Consider the following 17,433-nt stretch of genomic DNA (forward strand, 5'->3'; position numbering starts at 1 on the left):
TACATAAGATAGTTACTCAAAACTTTCTGTTCTTGATCCTTTTATTTTGATACTATGATCTAGAATTTTGACAAACTTATCAAGATGCATTTGATAATTGCAAATTGGCCGTACATATAAATGTTAGCAACGCCACCATCCATGTTGAATACTAGATCTGTTTGCAATAAGAAGGAATGGATACAATAAGTAAAGTTTGAACATATATTCCCCCATCTTTAATAATAGAGAAAGACGAATAAACAAATTAAATGACGAGCAATCCACTTGTTATATGTTTACAAAAATGGTTTATTTCCGTGAATTAAGAAGTACTGTTGAGAATTATGTGAAAATAAGTCTTTCTGTTGGACCACATGATCTCAGAATAAATTGTTGTCGGTAGGAGTTTCCAGTTATTTGTACATATCTGAGGTGTCCTTGACACTCAGGTTACATGAATATAAAAAGATACTCTCAGAATTTCTGCAGGCAAAAACGTTCTGAGTCTCAAATCCCTCCAAGGTAATCAATCACCTAGACGCTCGCTTTTCTCGGACACTGAATGGATATAATTTCTTCAAGATAGTGCTCGAAAGCAGTGATAGAATAGTACAGACCCTTATAGCAACTTGTATTAAAATACGTAAGAAAATTATGTTAATTGTATTGTGAGCACATATTTACATAGTTCGCGAAATAATAAGTTTAAGAGCCTAACATTTTCGTGCGTTTCTGAACCGCTCAATGAAATTGTTTGTTGATGTTTGCTTGATAATGTGTGTAGACATCAAGCCAGCACAGTTATTAGCATGTATCTAAGGACTTGATTGAATGGACAGTTTTTTTCTGAATACGGCTGTTTTTTCCACTCATCCTTAAGGTAGTATGCACCTTGAAAGTGAAAGACCTAAACTTTTGCTCAAACTTTCCTTAAGGAATCTTTCAACCATTCTCTTTCAAAATCAAGAATAAAAAAAGGGGTCACCGTATAAAGTTTGGTACTAGAGAAACAAATAACCCAAGATTTACCGATGTTTAAAATTCAAAATGGCCGCCATCCCTGTGTCAACTCCAAAGAGAAAAAAAAATTTCGAATTTCGAAAAAACAAAGACGGTGAAAAGCTCTCTTACACCAAGAGCTTTAAAATGAATCCCCACAAGTGGTATAACAGAGAAGAATTGTAAAAGTTTGAGAGTCCGAATATCTGTCCCCGATGCGCGATGTGTACCTTAAGGTCACTCTATTTTGCTGATCGAACACCATGTATGACATGAGAATGTAATAACAGTTTTACGACAGGTCCACGCCTGGACTAATGACGAAGTGAAAAAGTGGACGAACAAACGTAGAAGACTAAAATATAGAAACTATATATTCATTTATGATTTAAAGCATCAGCCATGAAAAAATCGATGATAATTACACTCTAAAATATTGAACCTGTACACACAGCATACATAAGATATATTTCCACGAAGGAATCTACATTCATAATTTCCAAGATGTGATCTATTTCATAAAATGGAAAAAAGAACACCCATAAACATTAGATATTTTGTAAACATGTGTCTGATTAATGACAGTTTAAAACGAAACCTAAGACATGATTGGACTATAATGTAGTGAATGACAAAATATTGATAAAATATGTGAAAATATTAACAAAACAACTTTATAGATTTCGTAATCAACAAAACAATACACTTCATAAAATGACGTCATCCCATTTCTCAGTAAATTTACGAGAAAAAAAAGGGCTCATTGGTCTTCTCTTCTCACAAATTTGAAAAAAGATGCCAACGAAATATTGATATCACTTCAAAATTGCGATAGACACGGAACAACACCGATATTTGAACTTTAGATATATACTTTTGTACAGCTAGTGCGATCATAGACCCTAAAGTCTGCTTCTGGGTTTATGATACGACTTGCAACGTGATAAACGAAATCGGCACTGACCTTGTTAAGCCCCAAATAGAAACTAGCTATGTTGTCCCGTTTGTCAATTTTCCTGATACTGGCCTCACTTTTTCCATAGCAAACGACGATGTAACATCGAAATTTGACGGTAAAAGTATTTAATTTGATTTTGTTTGTTAGGTGGTATGCAAATGCATGTTTTACGAGTTTCATGTTGCACAACGTGAGTGGGATATCCAAATAGTTAAATCGAGAAGCCCTCCTGTGATTAAGTTCAATATTATTGAAATTTTGAAGTGATAAATTTAAAGTATAAATTTAAAGTAAAAACTTATGCTTCAGCCAGATGAACGATCGTCTTCACTGACTTGGGCCGTAATTTACAAACTTTATCATTTGCAACGGTTTTAATAGGAAATAAACAGACCCAATGCTGTGTTGGGGTATGTGTGTCTGTGTTTGTCTGTGTGTCTTTGTATGGAGACTAGTTTTCGACTGGACGCTTTGCATAATGAATGTGACCGCTGTTTCGAATATACGGTGTTGCCAGCACGATAACTGGTCGTGGCGTTTCATGACGTGATGTCTGTTTTCAACTGTTGTTGCTTTAATCACGAGATTCTTCTTCTCGAACTGTGTCCACTTTACTTTCATATACCGGAGGTTGGACGTAGACAACCTCAGGGACCAGGTCTGCGACTGAAAGCTGTTTGGTATCTTTGTCGGAGTCAACCGGAGGTTCCTTTTCTTCACCTGCTTCCTCTTTCGTCTCAGGTTCTGAGGGATTTGATAGCTCTACTGTAAGAATGTCGTCTCGGATTGGCGGTTGAATCAAATGGTCCTCGAACGAGAAAGTGCGTTCCAGCGAGTCATCACCACTTGAATCATAATCGTCGGGGTTTTTAGCCGTGTCTCCAAGTTCTAATGCCTGCAAGTCATTGCTATCTATACCTTCTTCATATATCACGGGAGGGACTTTGTTGAAAACACGATCTTTGAAGACTACCTTCTGCAGTTCCGTGACATCTCGACGAAGGCCTGCCATGATCAGAAGAATAAAATCCATACTACCGGCGGAACCCTGTAAAAATACACATCACTTTATTTCAAGACCATGACTAAGTCATATTAAGTATATACCATGTGGCATAAATCAGCAGCTGCCGGTAAAAGCAATTGTCTGATTGTCAGCAACGTTACAGCATCGTTTGACGACATTGTACTGCGGCAATATGGATATAATTTGGAGTCTGTACTTAGCCATGCCTTACTCTTATTGTTTCGCATTTTTTTAAAAGACGCAAAACTACGATGTACTAATTGGTTTTCTTTACAACATAATCGACTATGGAGCCAGGAGTCTATTTTATTACAATGTGTATTTCATGCCTTCAGTGTGTCAACCAGTTTCGTTTAAAATAGTTCAAGGACATATACCCTGACCACAGAGAAACATAGCCAGAGTCGCAACGGGTATTGTTTAAGGCGTGAAGCGGTTACGTAACCCATCCATGTTCGCCTCGCGTCAGGCTGCTCTCGCCTCTCTTTTCCGAAGAGTGCCGACCATGTATCCTTCGGTAATTTTCGGATTTTCGCCAATTGTTAAGCGAAAGTATGTTCGGCAAAGTTTGTGTTGTTGTTGTCGTGTGGTGCTGAGCGGAATTGACGTGCTGGCGAAAACGGGACTGTTTTGAGCTTTAGGAAAGTGAGTTTTACCGTTTTAAAAATTCCTCTCATATTTTTATGAATATATAATGAGTGTATTTGAACCAAATTTGAAAGTCTTTTATCGATACTGTCTGGTTTTACTCAATGGTTTACGGTCAGTCATACCGTCTTTTACACGTGCGGCAAGGAAGGACACGTTTATGAAACTGCTGGCGTGTTATGTTTTGATTAGCGTGAAGCAGTGTTTCTGGCCTGAGAGCTCACAAAGTGACTATGGTTGCTACGCGACTGGCAGTACGATGCCATCTCGTCGTATTTTTCGCATAATCTCGTGTAATTATCAACCACAAACAAAGCCTCCAAAAAGGTTAACACCTTTGAAGCTCATTTTAATATGAAAAGCCAATAGTCTACCGAGACGACCATGGAACAAAAGGCATGCAAGCGTTGCGACTCTGTCTATGTTTCTCTGTGCCCTGACACAACATCAATTTTTTTTTTGCAATGCGATCTAATCCGGCCGACTAGCGGCCATCTTGTTACAGTTATACAGTATTTAGAGCTAGTATTTACAGAATGTTTCACTTTATTTATTTTAAACTTTGTACAAAAACAATAAATACCCTGTACCCTCATATGCACTTTTAATCTAGTCATGATGTATTCAAGCCTTATGGCAAGCACGCAGTCGTTATTCATATCTGTTACCATTACTTAGACCTGTGACTGTCGACAATAGTTGGCCCTAAATACTATGTCTATTTGTTTTAAAAATGTGATCCAACATGGCCGCAAAGTGGCCATATTGTACAATCAGGAGCAATCCGCTTACGAGTTTCTTTCGAAATCAACACAGCCAGTTTTGTAGGACATAAATACGTACGTGCAATTCCATGCAGTTAGTATGGTATAGGCAAAATAAGACATGTTTTTCTTTAAACACGGGAGCATATTCAGTGCACATCATTAATGATTGCATCAGGTAATGATTATAGTGACGGAAATAATTGTAAAATTTATTCACAGGTAAATTCAAATCCGTCCGTTAACTTAAATTCTCTGTTAGAATTAATCTTTCCCTGTGAATCTCATTTGGCAAGTCTATAGCTGTCTATAGCTACCAGCGACAAATACCGGTATGTATAGAATAACCGCGAATAAGCGTTTTACTGCTCGTGATGCTGGTATAGGTAAGTCACATAATAGTCAAGCGCTGTCTTAACGGAAAAAAAAACACAAATAAAATCTGAATTTCGTGAGTTCAAACATTTTAATTGGCACCAAGATTGCAATCGAGGTCGCATGAAAATTAGCGTAAAAGCTGATTTTCGATATACCATGGTCTCCGTGTGTCGATATCGCACGTTTACCGTCACTTACATTTTACATACGAACGATCATATCTCTCATTAGAAACGGGCCACATTAATTGCTATATCTATTAAGATTAAATTCTTTCAGTTTCTATTCCCGAATGTCGTCTGCGAAGAGTCAGCTATCAGCTTGTCCATGTGCTCCTCACAAATAGCACACTTTAAAGCTCCATTAACTGTGATTTTGGATCCATGTTCTACAGCTTTTGTCCTTTGCCTCAAAATTATGCCAGTATATGCTTAGTTTTGAACTTGTCAACACAACCATTTTTTGAGTAAGGGCCAATTACTGTCGACAAATGAATTCTAATAAGTCCGGACTAGAATTTATTTGTCAATAATACCATTAAATATTGTGCCAGTGCTTGGTGTTTGCAAGGTATTTTTTTGTATTTCGTGTTACACCAAAGTTTAGGATGAAAAAGTGTGGTTGTTTTCCAGAACAAGGGTATGCAAATATTACTAAAAGTTACAGATATTGCCCCTTCAAAATTTATCATCAGAACAATTACCTTTTCACCTCTTGGTCCGTTGTCTCCTTTGTCCCCCTGTCGATCAAACAAAGATTGTTAAACTCGATTCTATATAGTCACGGTACACATGAGGAAAACGTTCTTTCAAAAACATATTCACACAAGTTTAAGGCAGTATGCGCTTCGAAATTAAACAACTTACACTTTTGCTCAAACTTTCCCAAACGGAACGAACAACCATTCTCTTATCAAATCAAGACTAAAAATCAGGGGTCCCAGTGCAAAGTTTGATACTAGAGAAACAAATTACCAGTACCTAACACTTACAGATATTTGAAATTTATAGCCGATATTCTCTGTTTTAACTCTATGAGAAAATAAAATTTTCGATATTTGAAAAACGAAGACGGTGAAAAATTTCGAACTCCAAGAACTTGAAAATGAGCTCTAGCTAGCTACAAATCGTAGATCGGGAAAAAAAAATTGTAAAAATTTGGGAGTCTCAGTATCTGTCGCCGAAGAACATTTTAGCTAAAGGCTACTGCCCAGAGATCGGACTTTTCGATGAATTGTCGTGAACACTCCTCGTCAATGGATATTGACCTCGAAAGGCACCTCTTGGCGATACGCCAAAATTGCAAACAGCTCTGCATTCCTTTGGAAGTAAACATAATATCCAATAGCGTGTCCATCCTTCACATTGAGTCGCTCATTGAGGAAATTTTGAGCATTCTGAAAAGTGTGGTCCCGCACAGAATTATACTTGAGGCCCGAATTTGATTCTCTGTCACTTTTCATGAATGATCATACATGCAGAGAGCAAATATAGACGAGCCTGCTTCTCACCTGCCTGTTTCAGTCCAAATTTAGATTCTAAAAGCACATTTATAGATTTCATTTCAGTCTGGCTGTTGACTGACTGCAGCGATTGGTTAAACCTGATCATAACACAGGAAATTGAGGTCAGATCAAAAGCTATAACAGGTTAAAAGTGATCTTGCTCGATAGAAACAAAATACCTTTATTCCGGGACTTCCTCGAGGACCGGTTTTCCCCTGCAAGTTAACCAAACGTATCCCATTGGTCGGGGTGAGGTTTGGAATTTCAAACGTGTACCACCAAAATGCGAGGAATGCAAGGCTTTCAAATTGCACAGATTTCAACGATTTGAAGAAAAGCAACTGTTCAATTGACCTCAATCTGCGATCTGTAAAGCTATACCGTCGTGTTTTCACGACCTCTTTACTTCGCGAATACATTTTTTACATTTTTTTCACAAATACAATAAATATAACATGACTTCCAGAAGCGATCTGCTGCTTTTTATAAACATGATCGCATGGCTTAATATGGGTAGATTGAGAAAAGGCAACCGTTTCACAGTGAGATGAAACAGTTTTCTCACCATTTGTCCTCTCCGTCCGCGTTTGCCAATTTGTGTCGCAGATGTACTCGAACCTCTGCTACGGCCGTAACCCGATGAACCACCTGGACCAGGGGGACCTGGTGGACCCATGGGACCCTGTGGTCCTGGCAAACCGTGTAAACCGGGAAAGCCTTTTTCACCTTGTCTCCCGGGTGCACCTGTCAGACCCCTGGGGCCTGGCGGGCCAGTGGGGCCCGAGGGTCCTAGGGGAGGGCTGTTAGCCATAACTTCAAAGAGAGTCATCTGATGGACAAAACAGAGAAAAAAAGTTGGCACTACTTACACGTTGGTTCACAGTAAGAGAACGCTCTCTCAGCCTGAGCAAATTTGTCTTGGCCGAAATATCATCATCTTCTGAACAAGCAAACAAATTGATAAAATAATTTTTTCATACAAGATTACAGTCATGACTTCATTGGGCAGCATGTTCCATAAAGAAATTTTTAAACTGCTGAAAAAGATCCTGACATTGCCAATTTTGCTATTTTAAAACTGCTATACCTTTTCGTGTATCTCAACAATGGTGTCTTTCATGGAGTGGACGTCGTCACAGCTGGGAGTGCAGGCTCGTGATCGTGAAATAGGGCCACGACCGCCGGCCTCTCGGTGTTCGTCGGGCATGCTCTGTGCTTGTACTGGGGATGTTTCCAGTACAGGTAAACTTTCATCTGTCTTTCATCAAGTGTACATGTAGCGGGAAATTGGGAAATAAAAGGAGAAATCAGATGAACAAAGACAGTTTATAGAAAAACACAGAAAAACAAGGATATTATATATATATATATATATATATATATATATATATATATATATATATATATATATATATATATATATATATATATATATATATATATATATATATATAGAGAGAGAGAGAGATAGATAGATAGATAGATAGATAGATAGATAGATAGATAGATAGATAGATAGATAGATAGAAATTAATTTTACGCGAGGATATCATATATATATATATATATATATATATATATATATATATATATATATATATATATATTATATATATATATATAAATTTACAGATGTCCTCATGGGAAATTTCAGTGTTCGATGCGAAAAGCAGAGCAATTTAAATAATATCACTATTACTTCAAGTACAAAGTAATAAATAAGCTTTTATACATACATACATACATACATACATACATACATACATACATACATAATATATACATCTATATACATCTATAATATATTATATATTATATATATATATATATATATATATATATATATATATATTATATATATATATATATATATAATATATATATATATATATATATATATATATATATATATATATGAGCATGCATGTGCGCAAAGTTCACTTCGTTGTGTCACGGATTTGTGGTGGGACATTGTCTCAGTAAGGCACTTTACCATTACTAGTTCTAAGGTAAAACGTACCCAGTTCACACGTCTTCTTGTTTTCCTTCAAAAGATGTCTTGCTGGACAATAACAGTGGTAACTGCCGTTTGTATTGTTGCAATGGTGACTGCATCCCCCGTTCTGGTATTTACATTCATCTAAATCTGCAAGGAAAAATAACAATATCGTCAGCCGTTTAAGGATTTACCACAGTTTTGGAGCATTAACCACGTTTATTTATGTGATGAAGCATTTATTTCTCTCTAACTTTGACTTGAGTCCGATTAGTTATCACTTTAAAATAGTGCAAACACATTGACTAATTGGTTGGCACACATATTGCAATATATGGACGCGCGTATGGTCGTCAAGACACGCGTAAACACATAAATAGGCTAAGTATATTTTTTTTACTGCAGGCAAGAACGGTTTGTATACTGTACCAGACACCGATAACCAAACACAAATCAAAGGATGTTCCAAAATCATGATGTTCTAGTTCTTCAGAAAACCTCCGTCCTCCGCATTTTCAGACGCGTACCTAGCGATACTGCAAGTAGGTCAAACATACAACCATCTCGCCTGGCTTGTTCTTGATATCGCAAAGCAGAAGTAGGTCAAGTACGCTAGCAAAATTTAATGCATTTCATGACATCATTGTTTATGTACGTTCACGCCTGAAATGATTGCTTCAGTTTCTGAATATGCGGTCTCTATTAAAACAGTGGAAAACATTACACTTGAAATGTTTATACAAGGCGAGGAAAGCTTTACTTTCATGCGTGACTTTGAGCTATTGTACATAATGTGATAATCTGCCCTTTGTACACAACTGTCGTCCTTAACTGACACCGCAGTCTTTCACACTTCTTTAAAAGTATAAATTTTAAGAGTGCGTAAGATACCGAGAGATCGTTTTGTTGTTTTTGTTGAGGGCCGTAAGCCTACGCGATAGCAGGTCGAGTTACCGAGGCGTATTTCAACCAAGTCATGTTACGGAAAGAAGAAAGCGGTCATAGTTTCTACCATTATGCATCTTCATTCGTAAACTTGGAAAAAGTAGTATAATTATTTTCTGGCTCTTATACGTGAAGTACCTCATTCCTCTGCCTGTACAGCACTGTATCAATTATAAGGCCTATTAACGTACCATTGGTTGTGTTCACACTATCTCTATAAAACATGTACCAATGAGTTCTTAGGGGTTTTTTCGGCAAGTCTTTTAAAATCTCAAAGCTGCTATATACATCCCATTTAAGTCAAATTTCGCAAACAGTTTGAGCTCTTTCGACCGCTTTCTGTGTGTGTATAGAGTCATTCCGTGGCATAATATGTAACTCGATAGTTGTTATATGCATATTTTCGATTTTCGAAAATCCAACGGGGTGAAACTTATTCTTACTCCAAGAGCTTTAAAATGAGCCCAACAAGTTGTAGACTAGAAGAGAATTGTAAAAGTTTGAGAGTCTGAACATCTGTCCCTCAGGTGCATTCTACCTCAATTCACCATTAAAAAACACCTTCACAAGCACTGATTTCTACAACGAAGTGGATGTGACTCTAGATTTCTTTAGGTGTGCAAATTTTAATCGGTGACTCACGTGACTCAAACACAGTTCTCTTACCGACACAGTACGGTGGCGTTCCATCGTTGAATCTCTTTCTGTCAAAAGTAAAGCCGGGAAAACACGTGCACAAGACTCTGCCAAAGTTGTTGGTGCACTGTTGTTCACACGGTTGGTCTTCGCATACGTCAACCGCTGTAATTCACATAGTCACATAAAAACTTAAGAACAGTAAACAAGGGAATAACGTTTTAGTGTACGGTTATATGGAACCAATAAACCATCCCTGCGACGGTTATACCACGAGATGTTGACAAGTTCATGACATATATGCGCGAGCGATAGCGTGTGAACTGGTTATAACCAAGTGGGACATACCCGTTGCTGAGGCGTTCATTGCTACTATATCACAACAGTATATTGCAATTCTGTCTTGAACCGTTAAAAAGTTGGTTTAGCCAAGTGTTCGCCCTTTTCCAATTGTGATATATATAGCACGGTTAGTTTCACGTCTCGACCAATCAGATGGCTGTATTTGCGCCATCAATATATTGGCATGGCATAAATATCCTACAATGTAAATAATGCGGAAAAAACATTCTGAAAACTTGCACAGGTGGAATTGGATAATGTGACTTCGATTGAACCAAAAGAAAAGCATGTAAGATATGCACTGATAACAGTTCAATCGAAATAGTTGACACAGGTTTTAGTGTGTGTGTGTGTGTATATAAATATATATATATATATATATATATATATATATATATATATATATATATATATATATATATATATATATATATATATATATATATTAGCTGTATTCGATGGACAAATCATGTACAGATACTTTCGACTCTCATCAAATCTTCAACTGTTGATAATATCATTATTCTTAGTGTTCTATAAAACAAACACGTGATGTACTTCTGCTCCCTAGAGCATGCTGAAAGCATTAACCTTACTGGACTAAAGTTATTTTTGTCAACAATAATATCAAACATGACACGTATACATGTTGTGCTTACAAGTTCAACATCAACCACTGATGTTATTGTTGACGACAGACTTTTGACCGGAATAGAGTTCATTTGTCTACAACAAAATGGCACCTTGAACTTGTATTGGAAGTCTAATACTCAAGAGTCTTAAAACATCCTACCATGTGTACTTTGGCTTAGTGAGATCAGACTATCCTCTCCAAACCAGAACTTCCATAAGCCAAACACGTGATTCACTGTATATATAGTAGCGTCATGTAAAAGTTAAAAATAAAACATTGCAAAGATTGGCCTCGGTCTTCAATGTTAATAATATTTCTGTCGTCAATCGCGAGTCAAAGTAATTTAACGGAAAATCTTGTCACACTCAACTCAAGACTTTGGAATGGTGAGTCATAGATCAATAACTTGTACATATTTGGGGTTTTGGTACATTTGCGTTGCTTATGGAACGATATATGACTGTGCATCGCAAAAGTGCCAGCTGTGAACGAAGTTGTCAGCCTTGTGTGGTCACGTCGGAATTGTAGTGAAATTTAGCTTTGACAATGATGCTTATCTGGGAGCACACGAGCTCCTGTCAAAAACGATGATAATCTTATTTGCGTTATTTTGCGTGCGAACACTACTTCATATTTCAATATACACATATACTGAATGAGAAAAAACGACACAATATCAGTAATTGTCTTGCACTTCCGCGCTGCAGCTATTGAAAGAAACCAGTCGTCGAAGAAATTGTGTCTGAACCGATTCCTTGTGATTGTACCTCGGAAAAATATCTAAGAAAGCTGACCAACAACACCTTCAGATAAATTACACTGTATAGGAGCGGTACGTACAAATGGGCTTGGCGACCTATGCAGTCACCATATAGTGTACGAGCCAAGGCACAGGGTAATGAACCATTATCACAAAATTTTCATACAGTAACTGTACTCATATCAAATTGAGGCTATAAAACACTGTTGGTTGTCGCAAACTATACAAAATAAAACCAAATTCCGACTTATTTTGTGATAGAAAACGCATTTTTGTCACAAGCTAGCTTACTAAATCGATTGCGGTCGTTATAATTCAAACACATTTTTGATTCTGTGAAATCGCACATTCTTGCTTGATTTGAAAAGGAAGCTTAAAAGCCTTAAAAGCGTTCGCCTTGTCAACATAGCTAGTGGTCTTACACTCAAAACGTGGGTTCAAGTTCTAAACCAAACGTGTGCCAATGCATTGATGCTTATTAAATTACAGTGTCACAAGCTAAGAGACAAAACAACTGATAGTGAAGATAGATGCTTCTCTGAACCCCCCCCCCCCCAGCAATAAAAAGTAACGCAAGACTGATGAAAAAAGATGTAAATATTACAGTCACAGCTCGTCTGAAGATATCAAAATTTTATAACAGCGGCCTCGTAAAGAAACTAATGTGCCATGATAAATATGATTTTGATCTTTTTGGCCAAGAAAATCTGAACAGAAATTGTGATTTTTATATTACCGTTTGAAACGCATCTTCCGTCAACGTGGTGGTATCCAGAGCAACACGATTTCCTGCAATTAGACCGTACGATAAAATGATAAGGATGTCTGGTAAACGTGAAACAATATGAACAATGAAGTTCCACGACCAGGTGGTTGCAAGTTGGTTTTTCAATATGTTTATAAATTAAACTGTAATGACGAAATGACAAAAGAACCCAAAGAAAACGTCCGGAAGAGGTCAACTCGTGCCGGTCATGCGGCTTCCGGCCATTCAACGCTAATAGGCGTACCCATGGTGTACTGCATCTCCCCTCACGCCGTGACAATTTTCTCGCTTTATTCTAGTTTTCCTCAAGTTGTCGTTAAAAATTCCGCCATCAAGAGTTTAATGAAATGTGTATCGTTAACACTTACTTGATGCAGTGTCCATCGTCTCCATTGCGCAGTTTGCAGGAGTATACGTCTGTTATAACTTTATTTGGCGGACAACTGTCCTCTTCACTACTGATGAACAGAAAAGAAGAAACCAACAAACGAAAGAAATGAATTCTTCAGGTCCTGAATAGCGATTTGCACAATAGCCGAGATTTAGCGCCATAGAAAACCACTGACACACTGCGCCATATGGGTCACGTCATTTCAATATCTGGCGGACTGCCCCGCTATTTCAGGGTTCTACACAATGCTTAGAGTTTCTTGACAAACATGTCTGATCTGTTATCAGGTTTTGGTCTGCTTGTCTACTGATGAAGCGCTTTGCACTGTCGACATATGATCATGAATAATTATCTTTGTCAAGCGCCGGTAGAATCTCATTATCTGGAAGTGAAATTTTAAAAAAGTACTTGGCAGGTCTCGTCAAATTCTCACAATGATCTCTATGGCTGTGATCTGAAATCCGGTAAAAATATCCATTCTATTTTCATTTCTGCAAGCACAAATGGATGGTCATCATCTTTTCACGCCGTCGTCCATTTACCTCTTCTTTCGCCCTCTTTATGTCTTGGGGTTTGATTTTTTCCGTGATTTACGTTTATTTCCAGCGATCTCGGGAGTGGTAGTTGTGTTTCTGTTTATACTGATCGCAGATTTGTGTGATATGCATTAAATAAACAAGGCATCGTTTTTTTACGCCGATCGTTGTATTTAAAGTTCACACGTTTATACGCTAGCGTCATCGACGCTGATTTGCAAGCAACGTGACCTGTATGCCATGTGAGGTGTATTTTTTCTTCAAGGAGTGTCACGGGCATTCTTCTTGTTTTGAATTTTGAAAACGGTTAAGAACTAGTTAGTTATTCGTTCAGTTCGTGACAAATAACCGCAGACTGCCGATGTCACTGAAGGGAGGGTCTCTGAGTCAGAAATAGTACAGTGAACAGATGTACATGACTCAAATAACTAGACATAAATTGTGATAGATTTGGCATTTTCTGTGAATCATAAAATCACTTTGGTATTATCGAAACGTGACGTTAAAACTTCAGAGAATCATAAGGGGGAAGGATGTACGAGCGTTTAGGACTCTCCATATTGTAAGAAGTGCAACACGTAAAATACTTAATGGTATTGCGAAACAAAATAGCCACCCCCGTGTGAGAAACATAAAACTACCCACTTCAAGAAAACGAGGCTATTAGCACCCCTGCTTTTCTGATTAACTTCCAACTCAAGTGATACACTATCACGAATGTGGCAGAGATCGGTAATATTTCCTCGGCATTCCTCGGCAGCATCCCCGTGTAAGTTGACAATGATAATGCTGTCATTTAATCCATTAATTTTCTTCAACTTTGTTGTCATCTGACAAGCGATTACACTCATGTATGGTTAATTTTGATGAACAGATATCATTGTTCTACGCGGTTTAGAATATGTAGCAGATAACCTACCGAGTTCAGAGTTTGACAGCGGATCGAAAATTACCGCCGCCTATATCTGCGGTTCATTGATAGACGTTTTGCAGATCCTGTCCCTGGGGCCACAAACCAATCAACCCTACAACAGGAAGGCATGGGTTTATCTTCCATCATATTGTGCCGTCTTCTATTACACGACATGTCCCAATTGATGGCTCCACCCTTGATAGAGTAGTGAGTGTCCTTAAATAAACTTTACGCAGCCTAGCTCACAGCTGGGACTAGTATACCTCACAGTAACGCGCACTGTAATACGGACACGAGCGTTGGCATACCTCAAGACTGTTGCGCAGTTTCCCCTCACATGTGAAACTCGTTTTCTCCATTGATAGCCGTGTTCAACGAGATCAACTATACCCCCGTTCACATACCAGATGATTAACCGAAGGGACCTGTCCTTCAAAAACGTTGCTTGTCCAATTTTCTCTTGACGCCGACAAATAATCCACGTTGGCCTGGGACATGTCCCATCAATTTTGGAGCATTTGCCCTCGCGTTTCATACTCGATGCAGTCCACGGTTTCTTTCGGTACGCTCCACTGATTTACGGTAGTTCAGAATAGGAATGGAAAAGTTTGGTTGGTTTTTTTTATCTGCGAGGAGTCGGAGGTCAAGCCTCGGGTGATTTTGCTGGTAACGCGACAGCCGTTAGAGCTGTAACGGTGATTGCTTTACCTTACGTACATGAACTAGAAAAAAAGTGAAAGATGAAAATCTGAATTGTTTATGATTGTTGTCGATAGGTACGATGTATCAAAACCAATGAAGAAAAGCGAAATATACAAATTCTAAATTGAAAACGTATGAAAGCAACGGTCCGAAACGACAGATGCTCTCCATGACTTATGTGTTTTCTTTTCCACTGGACTTCGAATTTTTTTCCCTTCAAACGTTGTGGGGGACACCAGGAGAATGCGTCCAAGCCACCGTACATACCCTGTAGCACGCAAGAAGTATGTGTAAGCAGCTTAAGAGAAGCTAAAAGAAAGAAACATTTTCCATACAACATAAGACACCAATGCCCCACTTTTCAAGGTCAAACGCTACCTTCGACTTCCTGTATATTGTTCGTGTCTTACTTTGATATATCGGTGAAGACACCCTTGCGAAACTCGCGACTTTACCTTTACAAAACACATAAGTGCTGGCTGGGGGAATAATGGAGTTCTCACGCAGAGTGCCATTCTGTGTCTTCCGCTACCTTTTCTTTCGCAGTATGCGAAAAATGCGGAGCTGTTGTCGGCCGATTGGCGCGATTCAATGACAGTAAAATTGGTCAAAATTCCAAATTGTGCCGAAGTAAAAGCGGCGAGAAAGTGATAAAAACCAGACTCAACGAAGACAGAGGCGATATCTGGTCTCCAGTCATCTGATCGCGTGATTTTCGTATCTTATCACCTAGACGAAGTCTTGTCTTTTTTTCGCTTTATCGGCTGCACGAGACACAGAATTGCCAACCTCATCAAAGAAACTTAGGAAAATTTCACAAACCATGGACAAAAGCGCTTCCATTATATAGTACTCACCTTTCAGCGAGAGAGTAACCATCAAGTCCGTCGGCAAACTTTAACACAAAACATCCAAACAGGATCAAAACACATCCTTGGAATAACGCCATTCCCGTTTAGGTCACTCGCATTTACTATCGGTTCTTCTCGCTGAACTCGGATTTAGCGCGAAAACTTCGGAGCCCGATTGCAACGGAAGTGCTGCGTCTGAGATGCCCAGCGTAAAGAAAGCGTGGAGCTCTATACGTGACAATGTGTCGCGTGCGTTGGCGGCGAAAACTAAAACCCTCGGAAAATTCTTCTATTTATCGGAGTTAGCAGCTTGGCATGTCAAATACGCACAGCCCTGGGGTGACCACCACAGCAGCGCTTATACTTTAATTTCTTGCTCGTTGGTCAGACTGTGTACCCTGTTCATAATACAACTTCAACAGTGATGCCAGGCAGGGTCCCGTGCCTTTTTGGGGGCTTCACTTTCGGCGGCAACCTTAAATCTGACAAAGACACGACACTATTAAGCCATGACCGAGCAAGCTGTTAGGCGCTCTGGTAATTTGCTTGGAAAGTGGATGTCTGGAAAGGCCGTTTCCATGATCTTTGACCCTGCCAACTACTTAAATCTTGTGCTTGCTGTCAGCTGGTTGTACGGTGTTATAGTTGTATCTTGTGACATAACAAAAATATCGGTTGCAGTTGTTAAAAGTCTAAGGACACGCTAGTTTACAAGACAGACCATATGATTCCACATCTTCAGGGATTTTAATGTACACACACCCCATTGAAGTATTGGTGGAGGGCACCGCAGCCGTGTCGCTGTTCGCTATGTATCTAATGATTCCAATTTGAAAGCTTGGCAAGCGTCAGGAATTTCTAGGCGTAGGTCGTGGAGTTGAAGGTGGCTTCAATAGATCTGCGTCAGCATGAGTTGATGAGAAACTTCTGAAGCTGGTGCTGAAAAAAAATGCGTTTTCTTTGTTTTTGTGAGTGCAAAAGCTACTTCTTCCACTGGGGTGTAAGTTACGAGCTAAGGGTTTTTAAAATAGTTGTGGTGACAGAGATGTAGATTGAAATGTGTGAAAGATATAGAAAAGTGAGCTTATCTGATGAATGAACTGACAGGGCGAGTCTTTGGTTCGAATACTCTCTGCCGTTCAAAAGACATTCAAGAACATTGGGAGGAGTGAGTTTCCCAATAACCAACAAGATGATCGTCAACGTGCTACTATAACTGACAGTGGAAGTGTTTAGAGTAGACTTTGTGTGGCGTGGAGAAGGGTGGCGTTGTGGAATACGTGAAGGCATTACAACGCTAAGTATCGATATTAACCACCGACCTATCGTGGCATAACTTGATTACAGACAAAATCACACCGGCCAACGTTTGATATGATTTGTAAAAAAAAATGAAATCGACAGCCATGTTTTGAGTCTTGAAATTCGAGGGAATGTGTATAATACCGTTTATGCCGTCATCATGAAAAACTTGCGAAATTCACGTAACAGATCTCCATCAAGGTGGTTTGTGTGCGAAGTAAAGAGAACGGGCTAGACCGCGAGGGCTGCCCGTTACTTTGGCATGGCTTATTTGTTTGAACGAAATATTTGCCACCTCATTCTCTGGTTTGCGTATTTTACGATGGCAACGTTGAACACCGTTACTATACACATAGTACCTTCTTTACAAAACAGTTCTTCAATAGGAAGAATTGCCGT

General features: G+C 38.7%; 1 protein-coding gene across 2 annotated transcripts; it reads right to left on the minus strand.

Moving 5' to 3' along the window:
• Positions 1 to 267: 267 nt before the first annotated feature.
• Positions 268 to 16,872, minus strand: LOC139121877 (collagen and calcium-binding EGF domain-containing protein 1-like). Of its 2 annotated transcripts, none has more exons than XM_070687140.1 (10): positions 15,739 to 16,872; positions 12,708 to 12,794; positions 12,310 to 12,362; positions 9,868 to 10,002; positions 8,281 to 8,406; positions 7,348 to 7,514; positions 6,826 to 7,089; positions 6,440 to 6,475; positions 5,460 to 5,495; positions 268 to 2,987 (listed from the first exon to the last, which is right to left on the minus strand). In XM_070687140.1, exons 1-10 carry the CDS (start codon positions 15,828 to 15,830, stop codon positions 2,514 to 2,516), a joined length of 1,470 nt encoding a protein of 489 aa, XP_070543241.1. In that variant the 5' UTR covers positions 15,831 to 16,872; the 3' UTR covers positions 268 to 2,513. The 2 variants fall into 2 exon arrangements, with proteins under 2 accessions (XP_070543241.1, XP_070543240.1); XM_070687139.1 differs by having other exon boundaries at positions 12,708 to 12,797.
• Between the last annotated feature and the right edge of the window lie 561 nt (positions 16,873 to 17,433).

This window comes from Ptychodera flava, chromosome 21 (assembly GCF_041260155.1).
Source record: "Ptychodera flava strain L36383 chromosome 21, AS_Pfla_20210202, whole genome shotgun sequence".
In the NCBI taxonomy this organism is placed as follows: domain Eukaryota; kingdom Metazoa; phylum Hemichordata; class Enteropneusta; family Ptychoderidae; genus Ptychodera; species Ptychodera flava.

Bases quoted from the DNA above. Each gene is read 5' to 3' on its own strand.
- LOC139121877 (XM_070687139.1), bottom strand. From the start codon at position 15,830: ATGGCGTTATTCCAAGGATGTGTTTTGATCCTGTTTGGATGTTTTGTG. The intron at 12,798-15,738 runs GTGAGTACTATA...TCTGTTCATCAG, and splicing joins GGTTACTCTCTCGCTGAAAG to TAGTGAAGAGGACAGTTGTC. The intron at 10,003-12,309 runs GTAATATAAAAA...TGTGAATTACAG, and splicing joins CGGAAGATGCGTTTCAAACG to CGGTTGACGTATGCGAAGAC.